The following is a 26,501-nucleotide window of genomic DNA, read 5'->3' on the forward strand; positions in this document are numbered from 1 at the left end:
CCAAAACGTTTACTTCTCCTCCTGCTAGCAGCTAACTTGGATGTGCTGAGAAGACTTCTACACAGCCCGAATACCTATCACGTAAATTGGTATAAAATTATTTCTGAATTTCAAGGACTATTATGAACCTATTACAAAATACTTCAGGATTTAAACTTTAACCAAATAAAAAACCTAAGTATTTTCACAATGAGTATCATTAAAAAAAAAATGCAGAGGAAGAATAAAGATGGAAAACAAGTGGCACAAATAAAGCACGTGACAGCAGAGCATGCTTTCAATTTTTACAGCCACGTCTGGAAAGATCTGCATAATTAATGCAATAATTGCAAACTCCTGGCTATAAAAGTGTTGTAGCACTCTGTACCATTATGCTTCATTATCATAAATTTTGGAATGATCACTAATGTAGGCAAGTTTTGCTAAATAATTGGCAATGCAAACTTTATAGCACCCTTTGTCAATACATCCTTTTCTTGCCAAATGATATCCCAAAAGATTTTATTGTTACATTTAAAAAAAAAAAAAACACACAAACAAACCCTTGAAGGATTAAAAAAAAAAAGGATCACTGAAATGAAGAGAACTTGCTATTCCTTTTCTATGAAAAGGACAGCAGTCAGTGCTACCTGGTTCTCACGAGTCTCCCACAGAGGGAGAGGGCAAAGTTTTCCAAGTCTTGTTGATGGGAGGTGGAAGGGTACAGGACCAGTCTTTCTCTATCATGTAGCACTTGTAGCACATTCAGTCCAGTGTGGTTCTCTTAAACTGGCTGTTATTGCAGTCACAAGTACAGGTAGAAGTCTAGCAATAGCAGGAAGGAACTCTGCATGTGCTGAAAAGCAAGCTCACAGAAAGGGCAAGCAAGCCTGGGTGGCCTGTTAGTTCCTCTAAAGCTAGCTCTGATTCAGGGTTGCTGATGGAGTTACTGCTCATAGCGAAAACAGACTCTGCCCACCCCATCCCACCCCCAGTAACGGGGCCAGTTCCACACACTTTGTAATGCTGTATATCCAGACCTCACAATAAGGCAAATGCAGAATAAACTACCCCACAACAAAGCCTCATCCTAGTATCTCCTAGCCAGAGATTTGCTTAATCATAGCAGATTCTCATCTTTGAGGTGGGCTGCAGTGCTTTTGTGACTGTCCCACTGAATCTAATGTCACTGGCCTTGCTTTGAGACTTTGCAGGAAAACACATTGCAGGTTAAGGCCTCCTTGAGTGAAAACTATCTGAAATATCAACAACAGAAGTAACAACTGTCTCCAAGATCCATAATCATAGTAAAATTGCTTTCAGGGTTATCAGTTCTTTGCTGTGTAGAACTGCTACAATACAGCAGAAGTTAAGAACTGTAATTTGCATCCAGCATTATATTACTATTTAAAGCAATTAGTATTAGTGCAAAATTACTACTTTTTCTCATGTGCATGTGAGGACAAATAAGAGCTGGATCCCTACTGATACCATAGCACGGATGGGCACACTATCTCCCCATGACCCCAACGAATGCATTAGAAGCTAATGTTTCATGAGTAGTGATAAATGGCTGATCAGATTAAAAATTAAAAAAATGTACTTACAGGCAAAGTTATGTAAAAATATTTGCTTTATAAAAGAAATAAGAGCAAGCAAGCAACAAAAAAAACTCTGCAAGAAAGCAAGACCTCAGTTCCTCTCTCAAATGTTTCTTCTCAACTCCATAGTGACTGGGCTTGGTTGGAGGCTGCTGTTTTGCCCAGATTTTGCTATGACCATGGGAAATCTTGAATATGGGGCAGCAGCTCATTTTTCCAAACTGAACCTGTGAGCATTATTAGCTGTAGCAGATTTTTGCATTTTGTACTTCTGTGCTCTGAAAGAACTGAGCTGATGCTGGCCCTGAGGATCACGGGTTGACAGACAAGCCAGAAGGAGGGATGGCCCTTACGTGGAGTCTAGGAAACATTGCACTGATACAGCCGTACTTTTATCGGCCCAGTGAATACTTTGCAAGATACCAAGTGGAACAGACTGAAATATATCCAGCCTGGCTTGGGAAATTACTGGCTCATGGGAAATTCATGCTTTGAATCCAAGAGAATGGCCAGAAACAAGGCTATTTAGTGTTCATCATTATTTTTCACTCTTTCTCACAAAAATGATTGTACAGGCTGTGGTGTAGGTGTTAACATCAAAACTACCTGTAAAATATAACAGCAAGCTCTTCTCTTTCTGTAATGGGATAGTTGAGCTTACCAGCAATCTGTGTTTGACTATTCAGCTATGAATTTTATTCCCCAATGAAAATGGGAAGAGTCTGAAAAGGAATTTGAAAATCACTTCTATAATGGTATGACAAACCAATGCAGGATTGTCTGAAGAAAATACTGCTTTATATATTTCAGATGAAAGAGTTCAGCCATATGGCCTCTGCTTATCTCCTTTTAGCATTGGATAAATATTAATATGCTGCTGTTTCCCCACATCTAACAGAAAAGCCAATTGTTTTCCCTTCTACCTAGTATAAGGTACCTTGTACCTTTTTCTTTTTTCTGTATCTTCCCCCTCCTCCACCCATTCATTGCACATTTTGAGCAATTGCTGTTACCACCTACAGGAGCTTTTGAAGTCCTTCTTTTTCATCCTCCGCCTCATCATTGTCCCACGCGGGCTGGTGGAGTAGAGGCTGCGAGGTAAGGTCCCCATGTTCAGGGAACTCAGGCTGTATGCACTCATGGAGGTAGGAGAGAAGGATGAAGACACCAAAGCTGCTGTAAGAAATCAAACACTTGGCAAACAGCACTCAGTGCAGCACATGCCTATAACTCATCAATGAATTAAACCATGTGTATGATGCACAGGAATGGTTTGTGCATTTCTGATAACAAAAACATTAAACCATATATGTGACCCTGGATAGAAGTACAGCCAGCATGTCATGAAAATATCTGCTGGGAGCTAACAAAGATCTTGTAGAAACAAAAATTACATTCATAATAGACATCTCACTTTAGGAGAAGTATGTTAAATTATTTTTTTAACACATTCATGAATCAATACAGAACAATATATCTATTTACACTGAGTTTAGAAATGCCTTTTTGTAGTAGGTAATTTCTGACAAAAGATTTGTAGGCTATGCTTTGCATTCAAAGATTGTATTTTATATATACTACACAAATCTTATGGTCTACTCATATGGAAAACAAAACAAAGCAAAACAAACAAACAAAAAAAAACAATCAGGTTCATCCAGAGTTCTCAAGCCTTTTCCTGCCTACAAAGGCTGCCTTGTTATAGTAAAGAAAAGGCATAAAATGTCAGAAATAACCTTGGCATGGCTATGAAAAAGTGTAGCATCCATAAAACTGAAAAGGTTTTAGTGCCTGAAATGAGAAAACTATGAGTGAAAGAAGAGGGAAGGGAAGAAGAGGAAGAAGGAGGAGAGAATATGTCAGCAGGAAAAAGCATGGAACATTACGAAGGCTTTTTTGAGGAGACGTTTTCTGGAATTTCAAGGCTGGCATCCTGCAATGGTCAGGGTGGTACGTGTTATAATGGTGGTAGGTGGGGAGGTTGCTGTGGCTGTTGGCACACGAATCCCAGGTAAGTTGCCTGTTGCTTCTTTGAACCTTCACTGCCCACATGAAGGGATGACAGAAAATCAGAAAACAAAAGGACCAGAGAAGAGGGAAAGGTAACTGAATTGCATAAACAAACAAACAAAAAGTCCTCAAATTAAAACAAACAGAAAACAAAATAAATGAAATAATAAATAATCTGGTCTTCTCTTCTTACTAGGGGGTGCTAACTTGGGAACAAAAAATATATTTCTTATCAGAATAAATGCTTCTGATTTGTCTGTTTAGTTTCTTGTATTATTTTTAAGAGATTAGTACTGAATCTATTTGAAATTTCTTTTTTGCTTTAGGAGCTAAGACTGCAAACTTTTTTTTTCTTTTTCTTTTTTTTTTTTTTTTTTAGAAAATATTAAGAAGGTATTATATATGACCATTAACTGAAGATTAGTTAAACTTTCTGCTTGCATTTTGCATTCATTGACATTAAGAAATAAAATCTGATACTATATATCGTGGTGCCTACAATGGCGATGTTTACATGCTGGTCATTTCAATTTACTGCATTGACATTTTAATTTTGGCAGCATATATTGTTGGCATTTTGCTATTCTGTGCCACAAACTACCTCCTGGGCCACAGCACAAAAATTCTATCCTGAAACCTGATTAATAAATAAAGCAAAAATCTAGGGCTCTTGTTATTTAGATGTGCGATTTTTAAGTTCTCAGTCTTTGAAACTTTAAAATAGCCTCTTCCAGATAAAATCTGGGACCAGATTTGATTGCTGATTCTAATTATGGAGAGTCCAGCATAGGCCAAAGGTGAAGGTCAGCATTTACCAAGAGAACGGGAAGCATTTCAGCTGATGTGTCAAATATTAAAGGAAAATGACCAAAGCCGCCCTTCACTAAAATGTCTGGTCATCATTAACTCAGCACAGCTGTGTCTTCGCTGAACTGTAAAGGAAGACTGCAAATTCTAAACTGTTCACTGATTTTTTGTCTTCAAAAAACTGCAGGGTACACCCATACTGTGAAACATAAGTTGCTGTATTCAGCCCATGAGCTGTATCACCTATAAGGGCTGCATACACATACCGAGCCCATGACGAAATTCAGCAGTAGCATAAAGTCTGTCAGTTGAGGTGGGGCCCAATTTGTGTTCGCATCTTATTACATGAGACGGAGTAAGGGGAAAGTGGAAGCCACTGCAGAAAGCACCATGAAGTGCCAGAAAAAAAAGCTATAGTTTTGTTTCACTTCATATTACAGGAGCAATGATTGGTTGTCAGAATGTATTAACCCTTCTCTGACTAAAAACACATGGGTGATGTGACAATGAAGAGTACATGAGGGAAGGGAGTGTACAGAGGCCTAACCCATCCTTGTGGCTTCATGGAGTGGTTGGGGTTCTGGGGCCATTGGCACAACCAGGCCCAGCCCCATCTTGGGGTGCCCTGGGCCTGTGTCCCTCCCTGAGTGCACCCCCTGCCCTTGCCATTCAGGAGTAGATCTGATTATGTGCTTGCACCAAAATATATTTTTTTATATATTCATTTTCCTCAACAGATAACAAATGAGGTAAGGGTGGCTCCCAGGAAGGGAAGCACACGATGCCAGCACCAGGCAGCAGCACTCGAGACCCAACACCACTACTGGCCACCTCATAGACTTTAGAAAATCTCTAATGTCAAACAAGAAAAATCCCAGGAACAGTAGCAGTAGCCTGATATAGTACTATGTATCTAACAGGCTTACCATATCTTCTCAAATGAAATTGTCTCTTTGATTAATGCACACAGATAGCAACATTTCTGGACTTCAACTATGGTGTAAAAATTAAAATGTGGTGAGAACAATGTGTCCTGGTGGATTTTCATTATTTTCAAGTTGCTGTGAGCCTTGTTTGATTAAAAAGACCGCTTCCAGCAGGAAATCATCTGGTAATTTCTGATTTTTTTTTTCCACATTTTATTTTCATACAGAGAGTAGGGATAAAAGTGTCCTAGAAAGTAGGAAGGTACACAAATTCAGTTTGCTCAGCTTGTTGAAAGATAATCCCAGCTCAACAAAAGTTCTGTAAAAGGAAATCCTATCGTGTGTAACAGTAGTAATTTACTGGTAATTTGAGCTATTCCAACCCAGGGTTGTGTACAGCCAGCATAAAACTAATGGGGCAGCAAGAGAAATGAATATTAGCAGCACAGCGAAAAGGAAAAAAAGAAAGAAAAAAAAAAGAAAAAAAAAAAACACTGATCTTTTATAGTGTTCTCCATTTTATTTTAGGGCTAAAATTTCAATTTATTTTATATACTGACTTTCCTGCCCATTTTAAATTCCTATCACGTTCCCAGAAGACCAATATCTGAGCTCAACAGATACAGCCTTAATGACTCAGCTTATCCCAGACACATAAAGGGAGCTTTTCAAATTCTGCAGCATCTAGGCCATACTACACCTGATGGAAGGTTGTTTCCAAAAGGATACTTGCTTCCATAAAGCATGTTACATCTTGAATTGGTTGTGATATTGGAGCTGCACCACCTAGTGAGGGGCTGGGAAGGGCTGTAAACATTCCAGTTATTCTGGCTTATTTAAGAAAGCAACTTTATTACCTTAGGGAGATTTCTCCCCAAAAGATGTGCTTATGTAGTTTTTGCAGAGCCCCTTGATATGCTTTTTTAATGGCCAGTTCCCAAGCTTGGCATGGCAAGAGCATTGCTTATCAAAGCACCTACACTAGTTGAAGGTGACTAGCACATTAACAGCATCAATTTGTTTTAAATTTTGGTTAAGCAGCGAAGTGCTTCAGGAAATACAATCGACTAAACAAATATTTGGCCCTGGTACTGATCTTCCCGAAAGAAACACTCTTCAAAGGTTATTTAAATAGCCAAAAAAAATATGATATATTTGTTATAAAAATGAGGGATCTGCTTGTACTGTTACAACTGAAATAGATGGAATTATATTTCAAAATTTGCTCTACAATTCATTCTGTTTCTGCAGTCCCACTCCCTGTTCCCTTATCCCTCTGAACAGCTTAAGTAAAAAGGGGAAGGATGTGCAACTGAATAATGTAATAAAATGGTATCATAGGGGTTACTTTTTTACACCCTTGATCTAGGACAAAACTAGTGTCTCCTCAGCATTAGCTCAATATTCACCACTCTGATAAACTGACTAGAGAATTACTTCTCCAGGAACAGTCTGGGTAGTAGACAGATGTCCAAGAACATTTATTATCACTGAAATTTCTAGGCTTCAGAAATCTTGTCTTGGTCTACAGGAGGCAGAGGCACAATATCACAGGCTCAGAAATTGCAATTGTTGGTTCATGCTGCAACACAGGTACCTGTTTTCTACCTTGTTACTTCTTTGACATCCATTAACATGGTATTTTAGATTGAATTTGTGAATACTGTGAATTAGCCACTTTTTCAGAAGTAGTTAGAAGATAAGACAGGAGGTTTCCATCTTCAAACATGATTACATTTTATATATATTTGACTCGAAAATGGAAAACCATTATCTTGGTATGAAATAAATGACACAGTGAAAATGGGTTAGCATCTAGGTAACTGTTCCCAAATCCTTTTTCATAAGCACTACCAATGCACCCATGAAACAATCTCAGAAGTATTTTTAAAATATTGTGGCAATAAGTAATAATGCTATACGCAAGGGAAAATAATTATTTCTGAAGCATTTTGAGAGAGAACAAGTCTATTACTGAAGTTGTCATAACAGACTATGAAGTTAGTATGCTGAAAAGAAGTTATCAGTGGCCCTTCCTCCCTGCTCTAATTTGGAGAATCAACTCAGAGAATCATCTACTGAATCACCTAGTTGCCCCCCTCAGTGATTGCAGCAGTAGAGTCAACAGGTGTCTTTGTGTACATTTACAAGTGTGCAGAGCCATTTCTCAGTAAAATATTTCCCTCTCTACCTGTAGGAATCTCAGAGGGTGCATTAAGGCTGAGAAAACACAGAGCTGCTCAGAATCTGTGGAAGCATAACCTGGGGAGCTGAAACAACATTTACAGGCATAACTGCCATCGTAGCTTTCTTGGCCATTCAGCAAGAGCAGGAAAAGTCAAAGACAGGAAAATAAAGCAGTATTAGGTGCCACAGATCCTCTTACCGTGCTCTGGGCCTTTCAGTGCTAGCCGTGTCTGGTGGTGAGGGAGGATCTCAAGCTTGACATTATCCGCTGCGTTAGCAAGAAACTGCGTTGCTTCTGCTAGCGTACAGTACTCCATGCTGGTGCCGTCGATGGACAGAATATGGTCTCCTACATGCAATGCGCCACATCTACACAAAAGGGGAAAAACTCCGTATGATCAGGTATGTTTTCTGCTGGGAAAATGAGTTTTACTGCCTTCAAACTGGCCATGACAACTATGAGCGTGTTCTTTCTTTTTCGAGAGAGATTTGTGTTTTGTAGGCATTGTCACTGGTCAGACTTTATATCTATTAGTACGAACCTTAAAAACAATTCAGTTAATACAGTATATGCCGAGACATAACTCACAGAACTGGAATGGGGTAGCTGACTACTAAAATATGTGTGAATGGCAGCAGAATAAAATGAGAAGAGCTTAAGGAGACGCAAATAACTTGGTCACATATCCCTCACACAAGCACCCAGTTCATCATTTTTTGAGTTATAGTTCAAACATTAATTAGTACAAAAGCTGTAAATGATGATGAAATTATGCAGTAATCAAACAAATAATGAAACCAGGGCTAGCATGGTGACTTGAGGAGTGGGGTGGGGAGGGGGCTATCTGCTAAATCTTGCTGCACTCAAGAGACTGGCTACTGGATGAGTTGAGAAATGCAAACACAGCAGTCAGCATCCCGACGTACCAGTCAAGTGGACAGCTCCTTTAATTGGTTACCCCCTGTGAAATGGGAAAAAAACAGAGGGAGAAAATTAAAGCATCCTGCACCATTGAACTGGAGAACACCCCTGGATCAATGGCCGTCACTCTCAAAGTTTCTACTGTAGGGAAAAGCCCACAGAGGAGCTGTAGACTCACTGCTACAAGTGGGTGCTACCTAAAGCACCATCGTCAAAGAGGAGTTACACGGTAGGGTGACTGGGGACATGCAGGAGGAATTTGCTGCTGAAACGTAATATTTAGGGAGTTTTTAGATATAGGTATGTATATAGAAACATACTGTTTATGTATAAACACACACACGCACGCACACACACCCCAAAAAAGATCCCACAGCTCTGCTACAGAGTTTTAGAACACTACGGAAAAATATCTTTTTCTTTCCCTCAATTTTACATACAATCTGACCTTAATATAGTAGAATGAAGTTTAAATGAAGTACAAAAAAAATACTGCAAAATAACTTCAAAATACAGAAGTCAGTCTTCCTAATACCTCAGTTGTACTCTAAAATTTTAATAGGAAAATCCAGACATAAGAAGTTCCATTTCACTGTAACACAAGAATGAACAATATATTCTAAAAGAACACTTCAAGGTTGCAAAGCCTCAGAATTAACTTCCCTTGACAGCTGTTCCATATTGTGGGCTTACTTTAAGAATTCCAGTGGGGTATTTATTTTTTTTTAAATACTAATCTCTGCTGCAGCATTACATTTAACAGTCAGAGTAGGCCTCTAAACTTCTGTGTTGCATAGTGCAGACAGACAGGCACGTATTATATTGGGGCTGGCTTATGTCATTGAAAACTCTGTGAACGTAACGTAAATGGTGCCCTGGAATTCTTAAACTCCGCAGTATGGAACAATGATCTGACAAAGTGCTAATTTTAAGACCTAGCAACCTTAATAGCATCTGGCTCGGTCAAGTTCATCTAAAAAAAAGGAGGGGGTTATTTAAAAAACAAATAAACAAACAAACAAAACAAAAACAGAAATAAAACACATGTATGGATCTGCAGTGTCAGCTCTTTGTCGCACTCACCTGTCTGCAATACTCGCAGATTTGATTTTGTCTATGACAATGACCTGTTTGTTGCAGCACATCGAAGTAGACAGTGCAACCCCAAGAGCAGCACCAGGAGTTTTGGCAACTTCAACAAGTAGTGGCCCAGATGCCGTTGCTACTGACTCTGTTAAAATTAGACAACAAAAAATTAGTACTATACCAACTGCATTATTTACCACATTCCTACATAAAATCTCTATTGCTATTCTATTTCTCTACCCAGACAACATGCCACATAAAGACACTCTGGAATATCATCAGTTCTGGAATATCAAGTAACAACTTGTAATGTTGAAACCGATGAAAGCAAGAGGTTTGTGAATCTGAGATGTCTGGAAGTTCATTGCATCAGAATCTGAGATGGATGAGGATGGAGGACCAGGATGCGTTTGAGAATCACTCTTTTAAACAACTGAAGCTAAAAACCACATGAGATTTAAAATGGGCATGCTGAAGAAGCAAAACTAATAAAAAAGTAGATGATCTGAAAAATGAACTGAGTTAAAGAGGTTACATAAGGATGATAAATTCATTTTAAGAAAAGAAGGGGAAGATGGACAGGTGTTATAATAATTCAATGAAGGTGAAGGAAAGGTCCATCAGAAATCCCTCACAAAGAAATAGGACAATTTAGGTGAAAATGGAGAAAGTGCAGGAGGCATGACAACTAGAAATAGTAGAAGTTAAAGCAAAATGCACAGGAGGTTGTGCAGTAGATTCTTGTGGTATCCTGTCATGGGATAAAGTACTTCCTTACAATGGGTCACAGACAGTAGTTGACCAAACACTGAAGAAAGAAAGCAGAAACCTTCAGAGGTGCTTACAACCAGAACAAGGGAAAATGTATAAGTAGAGACATAAAGTTACCAAATGCCCCCCTAGAGAACAGGAGAGATTTGTATTCACAGAGTACTGGAGCCTGTTATAAAATACAAGGAAAATGTTCAGCTGCAACATTTCCCAGAAGCTGTAAGAGAAATGCAGCTGAAGTAAGGAGAAGATAGATAGCAAGGTATTCCATTCAGTCTCAAACCCAGAAAATTAGTCCAGGAATGTAATTCTGTCACAGAAGAGGAAAGACTGTGAAGCAGTGTATTGCTGTATAATGAGACCTTTGTTAACTAACTCTCAGGTAAGGTGCACTTCCTAGCTAGAGAGTAATGTAGGTAAACTGAATATAGAAATTAAAAACGTGCCTGGATAGAGTAACATACAATACCACTAAAGCATCAGTTAATAATTATAGAACATCCTTTTCCCTCAAGAACTGCAGTAATTTTTATATACACTTTGCCTTTTTTCGAGCTAGAAACTTGAGGGTTAGAAGAGGAGATTTAGTATTTTTGAAAGTGCCCACTAATTCTGAATGATTTATTTTTGAGCCCAACTAGGACTGAATTATTAAAAGCTGAACTTCCACAGGCACCACCAAAATAAGCTGCTCTGCACATCTGAACCAAACCTTACATTGCAATCCCAGAAAAGAGTCCACCAGAAGCACTCATGCCTGGTGCTTCAGGTATGAAAGGGTTACAAAGCTGGGTGAACTGACCCTAGCAGCTACCTGTCTTTCTCTAGTGACTAAAAGAGGCAGTCACAGCAATTGAGATCCTGTCTTAGATGCCTTGGGTAAGTGTCTAAGCTAGGCAGGATGCATACAGTGACTTGAATGCAGCCAAAAAGCATGTGTGGCAGAGCAGAATTTAAGAATTCCCAATTCCGATTTCTGTGCTGAGGAACATTTGTCTTCTTGAATATTGCATTGTTTTCTGGAACTACAAACAAGCTCATATTTACAAACATATGGGAAGAAGACTTGAACGACAGTTGTCATGAGTACTGTGACGAAGGTTTGAACTCAGGTGGATCCAGAAAATGATAAAGTTCAACTTGTTACTGGCCTGTCACAAGTTTGTTCTGTAGCAATCGCCTTGAGAAGAGGAGTGGAAACTATATATTCAAATATAATCTGTCAAGAATGAGTAAATCTTTCAAGATGCTGCTCCAGAGTTACATGAGAAATGCACAATCAGCTTATGCCCCAGCATTATTTCCCAGGTGCCTGTTAAAAAGCACTGGGAAGGCAAACCAAGGCCGACAGGATGAATAAATAAGATAAGTACATTAGAGCAACCAGAAGAAAAGAAGTGGAGTGTGTCTAACTGTGGATAATAAACACAAGGAAGAGAAATCAGAGGGCAATAATCAAGCACACATTCCCTGACAGAGAAGGATTAGTTTATCATGTTGAAGTAAAGCATGGGTATGAAAAATGAATCATACAGGTATAAATTATTCATGTGTGGAGATGTTTCGGTCATTAAGATATTTACACCATGACTGAAGCACTTACAGACTATGTTGATTTATTGGCTACGTAATTACATAAGATATACTGATGAATGCTTGCATGAAAAACGCTCTAGATTTTTGATTCTGTTAATAATTTTTCTCACTTTTGGGCACTGCATCTCAGTCAGTACACAAGGCTTGATTAAAACCTCTCAGAGGAAGAAGCATTGCTTTCCGCATGCTGATACATTTCTTCAGTTAGCTAGTAGGACACCTTTTTTATTTGGCAGCTTTAACCACCGGCAACAAGGGGTTTTTCTTATTATTTTTTTATTCCAAATATATTTTTATGTTGTATAAATATACTACATGATACATAAAAAAGTTTTGGATAAAATAAGCATTGTCACAACCTCAAATGATAATGAGAAACAATTCTGAAAGTTGAAAAAAACATTTTTTAGTCTGATTTCCAAATGGAAATGAAGCCTTCATGACCACATTACATGTAGTTGTTCATATGCTCAAAAATGTATGTAGCTACTAATTCTTCCCTATCCTCATGGCTTAACTGCTGAGTCCAGCTCAACAGCTGGTGGATGCCTGAGGACAGAAAACCTCTTTAGGACTCCAGCAGTGGGACAGGCCAAAAAGCGAGCTGCTTGTTATTGGGCAACAGAAAACCTACATGGGAAACAGTGCTTATAAATGCCCTAAAATAGAAAAAGCTTCAATCATAGCATGCAATCAACAATGACACTAAATCCACAGGAAACCAAACTCTATCAGTCTATGACGCCATAATTTTTCCCCCTAAGGCCTCTTGTACTTCAAGCTGGGAAGCGCTGATATGCAGTGAGCATGTTCTTGTAGGAACACTGAGCCCTGTTGCTACTGTCTCTGCTTCACACTCCTCTAACTGGAAAGTTTCTGGTGCTTTCTTATATTTTTCAGAAGTTATACCAAAATAAATATTTTTGAGTGGTTTTAAAGAGACAGACAAGGAGGAAGTATGTCAAAACAGACTTTGACTCTAAAGAGGTAGCTGAACCAGTCTCTCTACAAGACTGCTATCGATCTTGCCTTTATGCTGCTGTATCTTCTACCAATAACACGAGTGAGAATGAAGTGGATGACTTACTATCTCATACTGATTTTCCTCTTGCTGAGCTTCTTCCCTATTACATGTTCACAGACTAACAATTTTTTTCACCTTAAAAACGTATAGAGCAGGTCCATGTAGCCTTCTCTGTTGTTGTGATTCTCTGACTGAAAGCAGTAAAATACATGTACATGTGATGTATATATGTGTATTTAGCAAGTCTGCACTGGTTCAGATCGGTAAATATAGTTCTTCAAACATTGCAGTTCTCCCATTGCAGTTTCATTTTTCTGTAGTAATGCATTAACATATCTAAACATGTCTCAATCCTGTCACAAGAGAAGCCAATATTTCACAGAAATAATTTTTCTTGATCACAAATGTGCTCTCTCCTGCTCCTCACATCTTTTTTTGTTCCCTTCATAAAGAAGTTTTGCAGCCCACAGACAGCAAGTGGGAATTTTTTTCTAGATAAGGTTCAGGATTTCAGGTGTCAGACATCCCATAGGCTTACAATCAGGAATTTGGTATTTACCATTCCTTTGGAAAACTACAGTGCTGAAATGTGAAAATCAAAGTTGATGCATTTTTTATAGGGCACTTAAAATCCCTGGCCAGTTGTACAGATTTAAGCCTCGGTAACCAGCCCAAAGGCCAGGCAGAATTTCTAACAGACTGGATGAATTTTGTTTCTAAGAGCCATGGCTTTAGCAGTTACAGTCTCCAGTTAGTCTATTTTGCAAAGCCCTTGGCAGCACTGCTCAGCTAACAATGGAGCACTGTAAAAGCACTCAGGGATTCTGCATGCATTCACATCCACTTTTCTTCACTTAACTGACAAACTATTCATTACTGTCAAACAGCATCTTAAACACTTAATGAATCTTGTCATCTTCCATGTGGTTTGCTTATTGTATTCTTAAGGACTTTTTTTTTTTTTTTTAATGAATTTTGAATGCTCAAAAAGAGCATTCTTTGTGTCCATTGAAACACTCTTTGTATGACTGATACCCTTAACGTTGTCCAAACTCGCAGTCCAGTGGTGGCACCATCATATCCTACCTGTGATATTGACACTCATAATACCATGACCCCACCATGACCCTTCTCTTGTTTTTCTGAGGCTGACCCAGTGAGAGGTGGTCAGCCTCTTCCAACTGCCCATCTTTTCCATGGTCTCAAGGGAAACAGGAATCAAACTCAGAAATGGCTAGTTCTTTTTACTGTGCAAGAGAAAGACTTGCTGGGAGTGGGGAGGCTTTTTTCCACATCTGTCCTCTCTCCGTGCATGCTTCTCTCCACTGATACCTTTTTCCTTCCCCACATTGGCTGTTCACCAGTTCATAAATACAAACAGATGAAAAAACACACTTCTGGATGCACCAAGTCACACACAGCCACTTCCTAAAATATGTCTTAGGCTGTCTTGCTAGCATTTTTTCTTTCCTTTCTAGGGGCATTTTTCCTCCCTCCCTCCCTCCCTCCCTCACTCACATTTAACACCAACTAGATGATTAGCTAGGTCTCCCTAACACACACACAGCTGACTGATGGTTATTTAAATACTAATATTTTGGAGGTGGGAGGCTGCTTGTTTATGTAATCCTCTTTCCTTGTACTTTGGAGATAATTTGATCTCAACAAATCCCTAATCCCCATTTTGCTAAAAAGGGAACATTAATTACCAATTTCTTTAAAAGATCTAATTAAGAAATTGAGATTGGGATCATGGGTCAATGGTTTCAAGAAGGAAAGCAGCAGCAGGGGAAGAGGCAGGAATAAAACCTCTGCAGTGTCTAAAGGGCACAGGAGCAACATTGAAGATGCCCTACAGCTAGGTAGGCCCATTATCACTCATTCAGAGCAATATTATTTGATTCCTCAGACTTTTGTGACTATAAAGGTCATAAATAAACCACACATACTGTATTGAAGCGCAGTACTGGCCTTGACATTCTGTTCTACTTATACTGCATAATGTTTGCACCCTGGCTTTGTTCATGCTTCATTTAGCAGAGTAACCTTTTTTCATCTCAGATCTTTTGGGAAAACTGGAATCAATGCCAGCTAGCAAGCTCTGATAATGATTGCTGAAAAGCTCAAAGTCATTGACAGTGTTTCTAATTCTCCCTTGAGAACTGGAATACAGAAAATATTAATAAGCTTAATGACGTGTGAGACTTTACTCTAAAATACGTTTTGGAACAGAGCAAGCCATCATTATCCATTGCAAGCAATATTCGGGAAGTGAGGGTGGTAGTTTCTTTAATAATAAAACAACTGTTTAAAAATTAAATAATGTTCTTGTTCAAAGGGTCAGTGACAGTCTCCAAGGCCCGACTTACAACTTTGCATAAAATATGTGCGCTCCTAGTGTTCCCTTGGCTGTGGAGTCTGTATGTGTTTCAGGCGCGCTGCAGAGTGAGCAACAGATGTTCTAATTTTACCCATCTCAGCTGGAATCAGAGGGGCAAGAACAGTATGCATAAATAAATAAATAAATAAATAAACGAATCAGTGTTGCCAATAACAGCATGGCACTGGAGCTGCTGGGCTACTAATTGGAAGAAAGCTCAAAGTCCACTGAAAAAGATGAAATTGCTGTTAAGAAAAAAAAAAACAAAAACAAAACAAACAACCACCAATGACATTTTACATCCTCTCACTTTTAGAATAATCAGATTTTTAAAATAAGAAATAGGAATAGTTTTAAGAGGATGCCAGCAGAATGAGTGACAATGAGATCGGAGGGATCTCTGAGCCTCAGAATGGAAAATAGAGGCATTATTCTCTAAATGAATGCATCGTCTATCTCCTCCCCTATGCACAAGCAATTTCATATTCTCGTCAACTGGCTGGCACAATCTTTCCATTTTCCTCTTCTCGTCTAATTCTTGCAGTTCATTTATATGCCTCTAATGCACTCAAGTTCTTCAGATCAAAAGCTTAAGAGCTGCCTTTACCTAATTTCATACTTTGCAACCTTAACCCCATCATCCTTCTCAGCTCAGAAATGCCTGCTAACCAGCTAAGAACCGCCCTTGCCTTCAAAGTGCTCAAAACAGCGTGGGTGGGGATGTACTCAAAATCTGCCTGTGGACTTTTCTTCTCAGATTTTCTCTCATGTTCAGACTCCAAGGCCTGCCTAAGCCCTTTTTGCTTAAAAGACTTTTCCTCAAGTCTTGGGGCACTCTTTCTTCCCACTAACACTGCCTCATGCTCAAATGTCTTTTATTTTTTACTAGGTCTCTCCTACACCCAAAAGTAGTATTAAATCCCAATCTCTCCATTTATATGTATCTTTATTTTCACACGCCCTGTTAAAACCTGATTTATCTATTGCTGAACTTAAAACAGAGAGGGGACATGGCTGGTGAAGCCTATATTGATGATTCCGAAGCTGATCTAGTCTGAATGCATTCCGGTTAAGCCCAGGCTCTGCAATTTCTTTCTTTTGCTACCTGAAAACTGACTACTTCATGGTAAACTGAGGTGGCACTGAAAGAACTACTGGAAACTCAAATCACCCCCCTGATGACAGCATGGACTTCTGCCTGTGTTTCTTTTCAGGAAAGGAATTCAGAAACAGTGATGTTTTAAACCCGTCTCCTAAGACAGACCTCCAAAACACTGCAAATAATATGCAAGCTCCTCTGCTGAGACCCTGCAAAACAAAGCACTGTTTTCTCCATCGCACAAGGCATAGATACAGCTACATAGATGCATATGTACCTACGTACAAAAGATCTTCCCCACGCTTATCTTTATTATGCAAGTAGGGCAGGAAACTACAATACACCAGAACTTGGATTTCTTCAAAACAGCCCTGTTCTTGTACGATTCTGTCCCCAACTAATCATAACAAATAGAACAAATAAGGACAACATAATGTGCATCTCTGCCTGCAAACTAAGAAACAGCTGGGGTGTCACATTTTATGTCTGTCAACCTGTATGCTTGTAAGTAGACACTACTATTAAGTGCTGCAATACCTACAAATTACATCTATTTGCCATAATGACCCTAAGTTTGCATCCCATGTGAACAGTAAGAATTAGAGAGGGTCTGGATTCTCTTCAGAAGTCTGCAAAGTGCAACACCCCTCACTGCCAGCACTTGACAGATGGCAATGAATGCTGCAAACACCCAAACTTTGTGTGGAGATGACAGAATTTCCATCCACCCAGGGAGTTACCATGCTAATGATGTACTGGATAATCCCAGAAGCTGCAGAGCAAAGGCATGCCCTGGAGAGTCTGGACATCTTGATAAAAGAGCTGCCATGCACATGAAACAGATAAGGCAATAGAAGACATGCCAACATCACGCAGTGCAATGCTGTGGTATGGACCTCCCTGTGCCAGCTCCATCTCCCCACCCAGCTGGTAGAGCTCAGGCCCTGCAACCAGCAGAGCCACATGAGCAAGGTGCCAGGATTTCAACAGCGACTCTCAGCAAGGCGACAGATCCAAGCACAGCTCTGCTCCCGTGTGGCTGGCGTGCTTGAGGTGCATGACAAGACTTTGATCAAGGTCCTCTGTACTGAGCCATGCTGTCTCATACATTCATGATTGCTTTGAACGTGGTAGCAACCTCCACACAGGTGCTAACCACAGTCTTTGACTCTTAGTGTACTTCTTTTATCATTGAAAACAATGGTCTTGGTTTGGTTCAATAGGCAGGAGGTTTCAGACCTGGCTAAAACAGTTCTCTGCAAGGTCTGTTAGATGAGTAGAAACCAATACAAACAAACAAACAACAACCAACCAACTAAAACCACCTAAACTGAGACTCTGTATTGATATCCATAACAGAGAATATGAATTTTGTGATGCTACAAGTAAGTATATCTGTACCATTTTTCCCCCCAAAACCTGTGGTTTATTTTCAGTAATCTGTGCTTTAGCACAGCTGTCTTATAAATAATTGGTGCATTGGCACCACCACTGTATGAAATGCTACCAGGCAGAAGGCTGGGGCTGAGATCTGACCTTGATATTAATGCACCAAGGAGCAAAGTGAGAATTTTACAGCTCTCTGGGGTTGCTAGAAAGGGCATAGAATATTTTGCCATTTGATGCCAGCCACTCATAAAATGAAACTAAAGCAGAATGAGAGAGAAAACAAGTTTATTAACTGCCCTCTCTTTCTGCTTTAGTATTGCCTGAGGAGCAGTTTGACAAAAAATTAAAAAAAAAAAATAGAGAGAGAAAGAGTAATTTAGGTAATTCACCCTCAAACCCAACACAGAAGCCATAGTTCTGAACACACACACTCTTTGGTCCCACATTGCACAAATAATCGTGGATTGCTTACCTGTTGTCTGCATATTTTCCAATTTTTCCCTTCCCAGTGCTTGTTCTGGGTAAAACAGAAACAGGACTACTGGGAGCATGCATATATTTAAAGTAAAAGAAGATGGTCTCAATATTCTCTGTTATCTGCAGCATACATTTCCAGCAAAAAAAACCCCACAATTTCACATATTTGTTTTCTCAAAGCTCCAACCAAGCAGTAAACCCTAGAAACCCCAGCACCTCATAAGCGCCAGCATCCCAGCAGTGAGAAGTGCACTCTTTCCTCTGCCTCAGCTCCCAGCTTGCTGCCAGGGTCACCCTTGGCGAGGCTCCTGTGCGGCTCCTCCTTTCTGTTTGCCAGGCCAGTTCCTGCTGCCAGGCTCGGCGGGACTCCAGGTCCTCTCATGCCCGTCTGATGTCTTTTTCTTTTTGAAGAAGTTCTAGTACTTGTGAGGTAAACAGATTCAGTAATTACTGAATTTGAGTAAAGGAGAGAATGTGAAAAAGAGAAAGTGGAAAACCTTTTCCAGGAGTGTGTCTTTTTCTTTACTTTTCTCCTCTGTCTTCTCCTCAACTCTTCCTTCCCCTTCCCTCTCTTTTCCTTTTCCACCCCAATTTGCCTAGGCTGTAAAGCCCTTGAAAAATTAGAGGCCACAGTGCTCAGAAGAAGGCAACACTGCTGAGCTGACCCTAACAGAAATACTGTCCTTACACAAGTGGTAAAACATAAACAAAAAAAAAACAAAAACAAAAAAAGAATTAGGAGCTGATTAAAATAAGTGGAACATCAAATATACATCATTATAAAAACGCATGCACATAAAAAAAAAAGGACAGACCATTCTACTTACAGAATGATACTAAAAGGAGAAAAAAGGAAAATAATTACAGTCACCATGTGGGCACAAAGCACTTTAAACTTAACGAACCTCAAAATGAATATTGCCTGGATGAACTTACTTTTACCTTCCTTCTTTAATTACTTATTCACATATTCTTGTCTCTTAAAGAGCCTTGCAGAAAAGGTAGACAGGGACTATTTCATGAATAGCACCAAACTCTTCCCTTTTTCTTTCATTCTCATGCCTTAATTACTGATTACTCTTCTCATCCTGGCCTGAGCACATGGGGCAGGGGAGCTATTGTACAGTGCTGCATTACAACCCAAGTTTATTAATGATTTTGTCTCATAACCACCCCTCAGAGCAAAAGCGTGGTATTTTCCCCATTGCATAGATAAACAAATGAGGATCAAATAAATGAAGGTCAAAAGCATCTATTAGTCTGGAGAGACCAATGTGAGACATCTGTATGCAATATTCCAACTAAAAACTGTATCATAATACATATGCTACATGGACTCTGAGTAAGGCTATATGGGCATCTGTAACTTTTGCATTTCCAGTCCTTGAAGAGCTGAACTGAAAGAAACTTTGCAAAGACAAGAAAAACCATGCCCTGATTTATGCAAACTCTTGGGAAAGTTATCAAAAATGCTGTTTCTCCTGAGCACACTGAGCTGTACCTGTTCAAAGACTTCAAAATGTAGCTACATCTGGGTGGATTTTCATTGGGATAAGCAGCAGAAGAGACTTTCCTGAAAAGAGCTCTCTTTCCTGCAACCACTACCTTTAAAGTACAGGTCTGTGTACCAGTGCTTTGAAAAGACACATCATCCTAAAGGAAAGATTCTCCAACATTCTCATTCATAAGCAAAACAGCTTTCTTTAAAACTCAGTCCTGGAAATGGCAGAACGATTTTGCCTAAAAATGCTAAAAAAATTAATTCAGATATAGACAGCTGGGTGAAGCTGGAACGGGGCCACAAGAAAAACCTCAGCATAAACTGCTGAAGTTTTAACAGTTCTTAAAATTAGTGGGTTTAACTGTGAGGTGGTTTACAGAAGTCTCAAGCAAGCTGTTCTTTCTGCAAGGGTTTCATAACGAAGCATGGAAAGGACACATCTTTTCTCTTTTGCTTTTCTTTTGCAGCTGTTTTCTAGTTTAAACATAGCAGCTGATGCTTCTCTCACATTCCCTATCCAGCTAAAGAACGGCGGAATCACTGAATGAGACAGACCAGCAGCACCAATGCCTCCCCGTGTTTTATAACACCAACCATCAACATTTGAAATCTGGTCTGTTGTGCAAAAGCCAAAAAGCAAACCGAATGAAATGCACAGTGGTTGTTAATCTAACAGTTTCTCTTGCAGGCAGTAAGACTAAGAGTTTCACCAAAATCTAGATAATGGGAATGACTACAAATCCAGCAAAAAAATACAAAACCAGTAATTTCATGCATGTATGTCCCATCCCCACACTAATGATAAAGTACCAGAAAAGAAAGATCTTCGTAAAGTGGTAAAGAGAAAGTGGCCCTGGCATGTCCTCTGTTCACGAGCAGAAGCAGCGCTGCTATTAAATAACGTGCACCAGAATTAGCTCCTTATAACACAGGTCTTCTTTACCCTTCAGAGTTAGTTTGCTGTAGAATCCCTAAAGCAGATACTCTCACTCTGGCAGTGAAAAAAAACACGTTGATTTAATGGTGCAAACACTGCTAAAATTAGAAGACTCTTATGCTGTCATGAGACATTTTGGTTGGTATCAACTGGGTCCCTGTTTTGGGAGAACTGATAGGGGGGCAAAGAAACTCAGCTCCACTGTTTATTTTCCTAATGGCAAAGCTCTTCAAATGTAGGACAAGGGCTAGATTTTTCTCCTTTGGGTCCTATTTTAAATCCCAGCTGAAGTCATTGAGAGGCCTTCTCCTGAGTCAAACAGGTTTGGGCCAGGCCTTGGCTAACTTCATGAAAGGCAACAGACGGCTCACCTAAGGATCCGTAGTTCTTGTTCTCATCTGGAATGCTTCAGGGCAGCACTCTGCAGCACTGCAGTAGCTAGGGATTAGATCCAGCTTCAAGTGCATGCAAAAACTACTAAATTCAGCAGAGAACATCAGCTAGCAGACTCTATTCAATCAAGATAAAACAACACATTTAGCTAAAAATCCAATTCAAGGGCATTAAATACATGCATTCAGCATATCTTTTTGAATGGAGGTGTTAACTGTGATTAGGAACAGCTAGTTATTAAGTTGTTGTTGGGCTTTCTGAGCCAAAAAATGGCAGGAGGAATTCCAGGGATAGTTTGTTTCAGATTTTCTTTCCAGTTATTGGAAAGGTTCTGTCAAACACATATTAATGACAGTGTGGAAACCACAGGCTCAATACGTTTGCAGTGTGACCCAGGTTCTTTTTTTTTTTTTTTTAAGCTGCTTGAGGCCTTCAGATTTCAATTAAGAACTCAGGCAGGCTGACCTGAATCAGCAATAGCTTTTGGATATAAAATGAAGGATAAAGAAAAACCCAACTAGGAGTTTTTGAAGAAAGTGTGGAGACACTTTCTAAGTCATATGAAACAAGTCCCAAAGCTCTGCCTCAAGGTGTACGTACACCATCTTTTCATGTATAAAACCTTCGGATTATACGCCAGAAAAAAAAGTGAAAACAACCCTGTAATTCAGAGGCAATATGGTTTATATACACCTCTGTGTAAGGCAAGAGAAAAACTCATCCTAGAAAGCCCTTTCTTCTTCAATATCATCACTATTTCTGTTCTCCCATGGTGTGGCTCTGTTATCCCCAGAGCCTCATTGCCTTTGATACCCTATGGCCAATTTTGTCGATTGGCAAAGCCCTGTTCTACTTCCAATTTCATCCAGGTAACCTGAGGGTCTGGGTCACCACCTGACTTGACTCATTTACAAGGAAGACTGCTTTTGCAGTGGTGTGGGTTTGATGTGTCAAACTGCAGTTTTCAGTCAGGGAAGAAATGTCTGGAGGCAGAAAAGAGGAAGGAAAAAGCCTCTGCTTGCCACAGCTTTACCTGCAACCTTGGGAAGCTGTCTTATCCTTCACCGCTCGTCTCCTCAGAAGGGCTCAGCACTTTTTCTGGCTGCAGTGAGCCATGACTTTTCTGCTAGAGTCAGAATTGCAACTAAAGATGAAACCTGTGAATGGTCTAGATAAGCACTCTTCATAAAACCACTCCCACCCTCTCCTCTTCCCCCAAGAAGAAAGCAGGTAAGATTTAAATGAAACCTGCTTGCATTTGTTTTATTTTGAATGCATATTCAATTATGACAGAAACATCATTTTGTTAAGGTCCTCCAGCATCTACACTGTAACAGCAACACAACCAATTGATAACAGCTGTCAGAATATTCTGGCCAGTTTCCCTACAAATGAAAAGCACAAGACTCACAGAAGGTCAAACACCACTAGTCACCAAGGAATTGATTAAAAAAAAAAGAAAAATCAAATCCAATAGCATTTTTGGCTGAAGACTGCCTAACACATGGAGTAATTTTTATCAACTTGTTTCCCCAAACCATGCTGATAAATACTGAGTTCATAGGCTGTGAAATGATGTCTTTAAAACGACGAAGCATGGTAACCATGTATTTAGAAAAAGATGCAAAGACAGGTTATTATGGGTTTTTAGAATTACTGTAGGGGAATGTGATCTGAATAACAAATACACAGAGAGTAGAACATTTTACTCATCGTACAACTGAGTAACAGCCTCAGAAGTACAATTCTGTGTAACAAAATCACGTTGTAAGAAATGCCACTGGTGCAATTATCTCTGAGTATCTTTGTTGATTTCAAGATAACTCATTCACCTTAGACATTGATTTTTTCCCCACCTGTATTTCCAGCTCACAAGCCTTAGAACTATCTTTTCTGAGCAGTACACATCTCCCACATGATGAATACTAGGTAGTGCAGTCTCAAAGGATCTGCTTCAGATCACATTCATAACAGTTTTGCACCAGAAGGCCATTGATTGAGACAGTTAATATTTAGGCAAAATACCTAAAAATATTCATAGTTTAAAAATCTACATTTTTCCGTTCTGTAAAATGAAAAATAAACCATGAACCTTAGTAAAAAGGACTGAAAATCTGCCCTACTTCATCCAAACTTAACCTCATAGGTCATGCCCAGCAAAGGTGTTCCAGGAAACGAGTGAAGTTATTCTTGGGTTTTCTCCCCTTGACCTAACCCATCAGGCACAGTCATACTAATGAAAAAAACATCAAAAGGATGGAAGAGTTTGATTCTGGATTTTTCAAACACTTCCCTCAAGGAGAGTCTTGGGAGACTTTGAGTGCTTTCCTCTCCCTGGCACACAGGCAGGAATGGTGCCTTTGCTGCTGCTGTCCTTTCCTCAGAGATGGGCCCTTTTAGACACAGCTTCTGGGGTTACAGCCCAAATTCTCTCTGATATAAAGAAAATCAAATCTGTCCCTTAGTCTCTTGGATGACTGCAATGCCACTAAGCCAAATCCAAGGCTGAACTTTTTTAATTGGATTTTTTCTGATTACCATGTTTCTCTTGCATTGAATTGCATAGCACATGCAGAAGATCCTTTAATCTCCAGGAAGTTTAATTATCATCCTCTTTGTAAAACTTTCACACCTGCTCTCTGACTTTAAGTACTTCTGCTACCTGCTCAATTATTTTTTTTTTCATACCACTGCAAATCGGGATAATTTGTTATTCTCATTAGTTTGCTGTTGACCAACATGCTAAGTAACAGATAAACCAACTTGATGAAAGACCTCTTGACTTAACTTACAGCTGACCAGAGGTGTGACCTTGGAGCAGAGATGGTTATTCTCTTTCACACTGCATTACATCTGGCTAGCCTTCATGCAACATGGAAAGATTTAACCAATAATTTTCCCGTCAGTTACCGAAGGTAGAGTAAAAAGCTTTCCTTGCAACAAACCAGTAAGACATATACACAGGAGGGGTATTGACTGGATGGTGGAGGGGACAGCTTATTACATCCATCTCCTCCTCCCATTGTTTATTTTTAAATAATTACTAGATGAAGCAGAATGGTTTTTATTTTTTAATTTTTATGGCAGAGGCTGCTTCCTTTTGAGCATCCAAACCTTTGAATTAGCACATAAAAATTCAGACCATGTGCTTTGTGAGGAGATAGCACAATGGATTATGAAGGCTTTACTTTAATGAATGCCCATCATGAAATATATTAGATATCTCAGACTATTTTTTTTTGAATTGTACACTAGTTAGACTAACTGCATTCAAGTATAGGTTTCACCTTCCTGACAAGTCTTTGAAGACAAATTTTCCCATTACTCTCAGTAAACAGCAAGACAGCGCAGAATTTTTTTCATTTAAGAAGTGAAACTTGGAAGAGAATACCCCACACATACCCTTTCCTTACAATTTATGACAATTAAATTGTATTTTTAGTTTTCAGTTACAGGGACATCTCATTTCACCTTTACAATTTTTTCTCCTGTACAAGGTAATGTTTATTAAGCTGCTTTTAATGAGGCCAGGGTTTCAAAAGCACTAGAGAGAAATGTTAATTGCACCTGTTAGAGTAATTTGTAACTTATATAGTTCTACTAAACTCTATTTATTTCTCTTTAGGGATGATCAAGAAGTTTGTAAAGAAAGTATTATCTGTAAGATTTATGAAATACTTATAAAACACGATGACTCCCCTTTAATTTCTGTAATTATCTAGTAGCAACATGGCTATCAAATTGTAACAACAAATCATGACCAGTCAGAGAAAAGAAAATAAAAAAACACTATAGGGCAAACATCCTTGGGAATCACAGCTCTTCTTAACATTGTTTGACACTTCTCAATAAAACACCTTGATTTTAGTTACTTAAAACTTACCACTTGGCCATGCATGAACTAAATAGTCGGTGTGATTTCTTTTTTTCTTATAACAATTACCTCTCTCAGGCTTCATTTTTTTCTTCCCTTAGTTATTTCAGCTGAAACAGGTCAGCCATGTCTGAGAGCAACATTAGGGAAAACAGTACTACTTTTGTACTACTAAAATTCTGTGGGCTTTATATTGAAAAGTCATGTTCTCCGTGAGTTGTCATTCTCTGACAGATCTGGTTCTTAGAGTCAAGAGGAATGTCAGGAGAAGGGGAGACTTGGACTTCTTGACCAAGAAGGGGAGGAACATGGGAAAGGAACTGAGGGGAGAAGGTGATCAATCTAAAAAGAAGCTGTAGTACAAGGAACTTGGGAGTGGTTTGCTGAAAGACAAGTATGGGAGGAAGTGCTAAAGAGGGGTGGGCACAGAAACTGGAAAAGGATTTTATGGAAGGAAATCAGTAGTGTGAGAAAAAGAAGTATGTGGGGAAATTACTTAAGGCTTACTTGGCAAAAGACAAGAGAAAATTGGGCTGTAAGAAGAGAGAGAGCATGATGGGGATTTAGGAATTTCTAGAAAAGGAGTTTCCATCTGGTCAGTAAGGAAAGGAAATTCAAGCAGCTGTTGGAAAAAAAAAAAAAAAAAAAAAAAGGATTGTAATGCATTTAGGAACCAGGATAAGAACAAAGAACAGAGGAAAAAAAAAAAACTGTCACACTTGCATGAAACAGACAGGAAGAGACATGAAGGAACGTGGGATCCTGAACCTTTATGCTGCTTTGCTGTCAGCAAACATATTTGAAGTCCACTGGTCTATGTCTCTCAAGCCTTTTCTGCTTGGTCCCCAGGAAGCACGTATGTATTGTGCTGAACAGCTGGTCCCAGTGAATAATAGGGAGCAGACTGGTGGACCTAATCGTTCTCACTCTTTTGAGGAACTATTTGGGTACAGACATAATGCCACACAGTTTTTTCTCCCTGACGGAGATTTTTTCTCCCTACAGAGAAACAGAGAATGGTACATAAAAATGTACAGTAAACACTGTTGAAGATATAAGCTCACACATACACCAAAAAAAACCATAATGTTGGGAAACAACAAATTGACATTGCTACTGCAATAGAGTGTTACAGCGTATGACATATACACACACTCTTTTCTTACAAGGACTGATTCGACACCTCTTTTACTACTCAGGAGTCCTTATGGTGAAACAAGTATCCCCTCCATAAGACAAGCATTTTAAGTTTTGAGGTAGCTAGAAGTGAATGAGATGGGTGGGAGCTGTGTAATGAGTAAAGAAGAAACTGTGAGGAAGGAAAGAAGGTCAAATAACATTGAGAAGACAACTCGGTGCTGCTTTGAAGTACCACATTCTCTTTGTCCCTGTCACAATTTGTGTAAAGGTTGAGAGGACATTTAAACTAAATTGGTCACTATTTGCAACCATTTTATTGTTTCAATATCTGTAGTCAATGGCAGGATCTCTTCATCACACAAAGCACTGACAAATCAACAACGGGGTTTTGAAGTTGCAAGA

The 26,501-nt window shown here is 39.3% G+C and overlaps 1 protein-coding gene across 12 annotated transcripts in view; it reads right to left on the reverse strand.

Annotated features, from left to right (window-relative positions):
- GRIP1 (glutamate receptor interacting protein 1) overlaps positions 1-26,501 on the reverse strand; it is a 316,928-nt gene that overhangs the window by 38,042 nt on the left and 252,385 nt on the right. For 9 of the 12 annotated variants that reach the window (XM_032188746.1, XM_032188719.1, XM_032188761.1 and 6 more), the window contains 3 exons: positions 9,516-9,663; positions 7,710-7,879; positions 2,601-2,756 (listed from right to left, as the gene is read on the reverse strand). In XM_032188746.1, coding sequence (XP_032044637.1) covers positions 2,601-2,756; positions 7,710-7,879; positions 9,516-9,663 — 474 coding nt within the window. Of the gene's footprint in view, positions 1-2,600; positions 2,757-3,466; positions 3,623-7,709; positions 7,880-9,515; positions 9,664-26,501 lie in introns of all 12 variants that reach the window. The other 3 variants (XM_032188776.1, XM_032188689.1, XM_032188737.1) reach the window with 3 other exon arrangements.

Source organism: Aythya fuligula, chromosome 1 (assembly GCF_009819795.1).
Source record: "Aythya fuligula isolate bAytFul2 chromosome 1, bAytFul2.pri, whole genome shotgun sequence".
Taxonomy (NCBI): domain Eukaryota; kingdom Metazoa; phylum Chordata; class Aves; order Anseriformes; family Anatidae; genus Aythya; species Aythya fuligula.